Below are 6,987 nucleotides of genomic sequence, written 5' to 3' on the forward strand. Positions count from 1 at the left end.
TGCCTTTCTCAGAGGGAGGTTGCGAAAGTTAAATGGATTAAGTATGTAGAGTGGTGCCTGGTGGGTCATGAATGTGCTGTCACTCAGAGGAGGCCCTGCTCCCAGCTCTGGTGTCCTGTGTCCTGTGGGGTCCAGCACCCTCCATGGTGAGAGGGACTGGAGTGGAATCACGACTCTCTACTCCATGCCTCCCAGCCAGGCCCTGTCCATGGCTGCAGCTTAAGACCCAGCCCCTTGCCCAGCGTGCTGTCCACCCACAGGAGCCCTGTGCCAGACCCTCCTCCCCTCGTCCACTCAGGGTGCCCCAGGATTCGCACTCAGGGAGTGTTCCCGCCTCTTTGCCCTTGCGCCATCCGTCCTCACAGGAGGTGGGCTCGTCTAGCCTTGCCTGGAAGCAGGAGGGACCAGTGGACCTCCAGGAGGCCCTGGGACGGCCTGAGGGCCCCCACCTCGGGCGTGTGCTGCTGGCCCCAGAGTCCTCGCCCGCAGGTGCTCTGCACCCAGGTGTTTGCTTTGAGTCTGGCCCGGGGCTGGTCCCCCGCCTTTGTAGGGCAGGGTGAGGACCCCTGCTTAATAGCTGAATGGCAGAACTGACATTTGGCTGTGGAACTTCTCAAAGTGCTGAGAAGAGGCAAAGCCAGGAAACCAGGCTTTGGACCTGGGAGGCAGGGAAGGTGGGTTTCTGTGGCTGCCTAGGTACAAAGCCCATCCTCATCCTCTGTGTCACATCACAGAGTCCCCCGACAGGACCTTCAGGTGTGTGGCTGTGTGTGTGTGTAGTGTGGAAACAGACACTGGGCATGTCTGTGATAAGGGTTTCTGGGTATGGTAGGTGTGCTCTTTGCACACATCTGTCTGCCGCTCTGCCCACTGAGCTGTTTGTGGCAGGAGCCCTGGGCAGAGCGCTGCCCCTTCCCCTACGCATCCTACATTGCTGGTCCCTTGCTAGCTGGCGGCCTAGCAGCCCTGGTGCCAGACCCTGCCCCCGAGAGCAGCTGGCACTGCACTTTGCACCCAGCCTCTGCATTTATAGCAGACAATACACTGGGAGCAGAGGGCAGGCCGGGGACGTGCAGGCAGGTGGCAGGAGGCTCCCCTCCCCTGGACCAGTGCTCAGACAGTCAGAAAGCCAAGGGGCCCCGGTCAGGAACCAGCCACTTCCATTGTGGGCTCAGCTCCAGAGTCACCACGACACCGCCCTGAAAAGCCAGGCTCCGCTCTGGCCCGGAGCGGTGGTCTCTGCTCCACCGGAGCCACTCTCCTTGGTGTGGGGTACAGGGGAGGCTGCCCCAAGCCCCCATCCACCCCAGCAGGCTGCTGCCACTCACTGGGCTTTGGGTCCAGATGTCAGTGGGATGGAGAAAGGACTTGACCCTGGGATGGAGGACAGACCACTGCTGCCCTTTCACTGGGATGTGACCCGTCCACGAGTGTGAAGGGACATAACTGGGCTGAGGGTGGAGACTGGTAGAGCCAGCAGGTGCAGGAGGGACACTGGAGCCCAGGGGCGAGATGGAAAGTCGCCACCTGGTGTCCAGATGCAGAACTGCAAGGTGTTCCTCCACTGGGGAGCAGCCCCCTGCCCTGTGCAGGCAGGACAAGGTGGGGGTCTGACAGCACCCTGACCTCTCAGCCCACAATAGTTAGGAATATCCAGCGGCACCAGAGAGAGGGGACCCAGGTTTGCAGAGGAAGGGGAGAGTGAAATCAGGCTGGCAAGCGGCTCGGAATGGAGAGGCCCCTCTCGATGGCTGGGGCTGTTTCCGAGGTCAGGGCTTGGGGGGAGCTGTGCATCCTGGATGGGGAGGGTATGCTGTGTGAGGTCACTGGGACTGGGCAGAGGGGTCCCAGGGGAGCCGTAGGCGCTGCCACTTCCTTAGCCCTCATTCCGACGGAGCTCCTGACAGGAGCAACCCAGCCCTCTCTTCACAGACCCCCGTCTTCCGTTTCTCCCGAGCGCTCACGGCCAGAGCTACAAAAGTGACCAGACACTGGGGTTTTAATGGATGGGCCACGATGCCTGTGACACTCTATATGTCAGAGCCGCCAAGGAAGGATGTGGCAGGGGGCTGGGGGGAGGTGCTACAGCCGTGACACCGGTATGTGTGGGGGGTGCCCACCTTGCTGGGGGGAGGTCTTCAGAACCGTGGTTCTCTCGTGTCTGTTGATTCCGGAGGAGGGCACTCAGGCTGGAGGGAGAGGTGGGGCAGGATGGGTTGGGGGGTGCAGAGAGACGCAGAGGAAGGAGCATGCAGGGGACCCAGGGTCAGTGCAGCAAGTGGCCTGTGGGGACAAAGAGGTGGCAGCCGTCAGTCCCAGTGGCCCCGACTTACCCCAAGCACAGGCAGCCCCGGGACTTCTCAGCCCAGCGTGCCCTGGGCTGTACCATCTCCCACGGTGCTTCTCAGCCCAGGGCCCCAAGCTCCCTTCCGACCGAGCCCAGGCACTGCTCCTTCACAGTGGGCTCTGCCCAGTCTGGCCTTACAGCCCCCTTCCTTCCTGCTTAATTCGCGCCTCTGCTTCTGAGGCACCACCCTGCGTGACACCTGACACCCACCCATCACTTCTCTGGTGGGTGAACACCTGCTCTGACAGGGCTGTGGCATGTCCCCTTACACACCCCCAGAGGGTCTCATGGGGCCGAATTTTGCTGCTCTGTCCAGTTTCCTCAGCCATTTCCTCAGAGATCAGGCAGTCTTCTCTGAACAGACCCCTCAGGGCAGGGACTGGGGTGCTGGGTGCTTTGCAGAACTGGCTGAGGAAGTTAAAAGAGCCTAGACTTTCAGAAGGTCAGGGCTGGAGTATCCCCAGGGGTCATCTAACCTAGTGGACCTCAAACTCTTGCATCAGAACTCGGAGGGCTGGCCCTGGGTTTCCATTCAGTGGGCCAGGGGTGGGGCTGGGCATTGGCAGCTCCGGTGGTACCTGGAGAACCCTGACCTGATATAACCCCCAATTACAGATGAGGGGACCATCTGTAAATGAGGGGCCCAAGGTCCCATGGTGCTGAACCCGTGAGAGCTGACCACACGGCAGCCCGCCAGCCCTGTCCTGGGGTCCCTCTCCTCCTGTAGACTCGGTGGGACTGAGGGGATGGGGGCTGGTTTCCCGGTACCTTTACTGGGAGGTGGGAGACTTGGCAGCATCGAACATCTTCTTCCGGCCTTCCATCCCAGACATGGCCTCCACGTTCTTCCTCCAGTCGCCGACCTCCACGGGCCGCTCCTACAGGCAGGCCACACGCACGTCAGATACTCACCGGGCCCTCGCTACACTGAGGCTCCACAGGCAGAAGGCAGCTGCGTGGGTCTGGAGCTCAGGGGGACCGTGGGGCTTACGGGGCCCGTCCCCACCCCAAGGAACCGCCGCCCAGCTTCTCCTCCAGGCCCCCACGCCACCCTCCTGGTCTGGCGCTCAGCAGCTCAAGGCCACCTCTTCCAAGAAGCCTTCCTCCTGCTCATTTGGCTCATTTCCTGTTTCCTCAGCACACTGCCTGGTCTGCCTCTTCTCCATACAAAGTGTCTTGGGCCAAAGACCATATTTTCCTCCATTTCTCACCCACCTGGCCTCTTACACTCTGGGCACGGACGCTGCGAGCTCAACCCACCTGGAGTGGTTTGTTGCTGAGTAAGAGCCTGAACTCAGGTCCCTAACATCTGCTCCTGTGTGCTGGGACTGTGGGTGACCTGCTGAGTTCCCCTCAGTGACAGAGGGCAGTGCGTCCCAGCCCCCGAAGCCCCCACACCCTCTTCACGGGGTGCTGTGTGCTTGGTGTGGCTTTGTGTCCCAGTCTCGTCCTCAGACTGGGCGCAGCCCGAGGGAAAGATGAGCACGATCAGACTCCATCACTGGTCTCCTGGGGCTTCTAGAATGTTCTGACAGGAGCTCCAGGGCCTGCTCACAGCTGTCAGTGGTGACGGCGGAGGCTGGCGGGTGACAGGTGCTGGGGACCAGCCCTCACCTTCTCCGTGTCCTCCTTCTTCACAGACTTGAGGTTGGCTCTCAGGTCCATGGACACCTTGTGCTTGGAGCCCAGCAGCGCACGCAGCATGGCGTCGGCGGAAACACGCACGCGACGCAGCGCCGGGCGCTTGAACTTCCCACGGAGGTCCAGTACCTTCAGTTTCAGGTCCTTAATCTGCAGGGGACGATCGGGGCAGGGCTCACTGGGGGGGCCAACCAGGGCTGAGCCCCACTGCTCCAGCCTGCAGGCCAGGCGACCAGACACGCAGACCCACCCACTGCTTTACAAGTAGCCACCACGTGACTGTTGATAAGCAAACGGACGGTCAATGGACAGATGAAGCCAGCTGGCCTCCCTGTGGCATGGCCATGAATAGCTAGGGCCACCCCGCCCCACGGAAACCCTGGTCGTCTCGTTCCCCAGCCTCCTGACTCATCCCTCCCCACAGAACCTCCAGGGCAGCCGCTGAGGCACAGCTTTGATCCCATGAGATAGATACAGGCCAGGTCCTGACCCTGGGGGACTTCCAAGATGTGCTGTCTGGGGAGATCAGTGAGCCTACAGGTCATCACTCTCAGGGGACAAATGGGAAGGAGGGGACTGGCTCTGGTCCCTGCCTATGCCTTCCCCCAGGACAAGTGCCCAGAAGCAGCAGATGCCCTGCCTCTCCGTGGAGCAGGGTCTGGACGGAACCGAGGGAGCCCTGCATCCTGGAGGGGGGTCTCCCCAGACCTGGGCCTCCTGAACCTCAGTGTTCTCCTCTGGGAGGTGCAGACGATAGCACCTACTTCACCCACAGGCATGGAGGGAGGAGCAAAGGCCTACAGAAGTTGTTGGCAAAGGTTAGATGTGCTTTGCAAGCAAGTGAGTCTTGTGGAGTGAAAAACCCGTGGGCCAGCAGGGAGGAAGTGAGTGCCCTTCATCTGTGTGGCTATCCTCTCTCTGCCGTCTGCAGCCCTATGGGGCCGGAGTGTCCTGCGACGTGGCCACCTCCCAGGCCCTGCAGAAGGAGCAGACCTGGTCCAAGCCGCGGCATCAGTGCACCCAACCCCCGTCCTGGGCTTACCTCCCTGGTGTTGTGCAGACACTTAGCCTCGATGTCGTATCTCTCCTCGTCCACCATCTCCACCTTGGTGTGCAGGTCCCGGCACAGGTCCTGGGGGACAGGAGTGGGCGTCCAGCCTCCCTCTCTGCCTCCAGGCCAGGTCCCTGGGCCCTCTCCGCTTGGCGGAACCTGCACTCTAGACAGAAGCTGAGGAGCCCCTCCCTACGCCTGAGGTCCCTGACTGCTGACAGCTCTGGACGTCGAAGCCCTGTGTCTTCCTTTCTGAGTATCTTGTTTTCTTTAAAAAGTTGTCTTGTGGTAAAAATAAGTTAATTATAGAAATTTTGAAAATTGCGTCTTAAACAAAAATAATAAAATAAAAGCGACTAGTGATGCCACCAGGGGAGATAACCATCGGTGACATTTTAATGTGTTTCCTTCCACTCTCTCATCTGCAATCACTGGCATTTGAACAGTTATCAGTGTTTTAAATCCATTCAAGACCCCTCTGTAGGGAGGGACGGCAAGTCTTTGGAGACCTGGGGCATCCCGAGTCCTGCCCTCTGCTGCCTCCCCGTCCACGCGTCAGGATGGCTCAGCCCCACCAGGTTCACTTCGCTTCCTGTGTCTGTAAATGGGACCTAACCTTCCAGAGCTGGGAGCCCGTTAGTTCGGCTCCTGCCACGTGGTCCCCGGTGTCGCCCCCAGCCCCAGCCTGAAGGGCTCACCTGCAGGGCGCTGAGGGACAGGCCCCGCGTCTGCAGCGTGGGGATGCGCTCCGCCAGGTAGCGGGCCTTCTCAGCCTCGCGCTCCTCCTGCTCCTGCTCCCAGCACTCCTTGGCTTTGGCCAGCATCAGGCTCTGCAGGACAGGGCAGGTCAGCCTCCGGCCTGAGGGGGGGCAGACGCCAGCTGCGCCCGCCCGGGGCTCCGGGCTCACACGCTCGTCAGGGCCCAGACCAGGCAGCCCTGGGAGCGTGTGAACTGGAGGTCGCTGAGTGCGCAAGTGTGTGTGTTGGCGACAGGCAGGCCGCGCGTGGGCCCTGGAACGTGCTCTTCCCCCCGGCTCCTCTTTCCCTCTTCTGGCTAGGCTCACAGAGCTCCAAAGAGAGAAACTCTTAGCAAAACGGCAAGTTCCTCTGTCCCAGCCCAGTCTTCTCACCCTCCAGCCCTGGACCTCTGGCTCCAGGGGACAGCCAGGCTCCCCCTGCCTCCTTCCTCTTCCCTCCCGGGATTCTCACAGCTGCTCTGCCTACACTGCTTCCCCTCTGCCCCCCCCGCCCCCCCCTGCACCTACATGCAGTGTCCCCCAGAGCCAGCACCCGGCCTCACCTTCAGCAGGAGTTTGCGGGAAGCAGTGATCTTGGATTTTCTCTGAAGGCGAGAAGGGGAGAGACAGGGTGAGGCAGAGGCTGCAGAGCAGGAGACCTGGGCCGGGCCACGATGCGTGCTGCCAGAGTCACCATCATTATCCAGAGCCCTCGCCCAAGGCCCCTCCAAAGCTCATCCTTGTGACTTGGGCAGAATTCTCACACTCAGAGAATGCTGCAGTCAGCTACCATCACTTAGGGGCTGTGGCTGGAAACCTGCCAGGCTCGGTGTGGGTCACATGACCTCTATGGGCAACACCTTCCCGTCTGCAGACAAGAAGCCCTAGGCCCCCACCCCGGCTTCTTTCATAGAGTCGTTGCAGCAAAACGAGATCAGGGGTATGCAAACCCCCTGAAAAGCATGAGACGTGTGTGTTTGGCACTGGGTGTTAACCTCCTGAACATGGGCGGGCGGGACGAGCTCCCAGAGTGGGTGACGGGAACTCGCTCAGGGCTCGGGGAGGGTGCAGAGTCACAGCCAGCTCTGCTGCCATCCCAGCCCCAGCACCCCCTCCCTCCCAATGACCTTGAGCGCTGGGCAGCCCTCCATCCCTGACCCAAGCTCTCTCTGGTTTCCTCCAATGCCCACCCCACCTTCACCAGTCTGAAG

At 61.0% G+C, this 6,987-nt stretch overlaps 1 protein-coding gene across 1 annotated transcript; it reads right to left on the reverse strand.

The window, feature by feature from the left end:
• Nucleotides 1-1,981: 1,981 nt before the first annotated feature.
• On the reverse strand, nucleotides 1,982-6,489 carry TNNI1 (troponin I1, slow skeletal type). Its single transcript, XM_074316333.2, has 6 exons — nucleotides 6,340-6,489; nucleotides 5,738-5,869; nucleotides 5,031-5,120; nucleotides 3,962-4,138; nucleotides 3,116-3,225; nucleotides 1,982-2,283 (listed from the first exon to the last, which is right to left on the reverse strand). The coding sequence occupies exons 2-5, from the start codon at nucleotides 5,861-5,863 to the stop codon at nucleotides 3,118-3,120; spliced, it is 501 nt and encodes a 166-aa protein (XP_074172434.2). The 5' UTR covers nucleotides 5,864-5,869; nucleotides 6,340-6,489; the 3' UTR covers nucleotides 1,982-2,283; nucleotides 3,116-3,117.
• Between the last annotated feature and the right edge of the window lie 498 nt (nucleotides 6,490-6,987).

Source organism: Rhinolophus sinicus, chromosome 6 (genome assembly GCF_057876585.1).
Source record: "Rhinolophus sinicus isolate RSI-liver-muscle chromosome 6, RSI-T2T, whole genome shotgun sequence".
Lineage (NCBI taxonomy): Eukaryota > Metazoa > Chordata > Mammalia > Chiroptera > Rhinolophidae > Rhinolophus > Rhinolophus sinicus.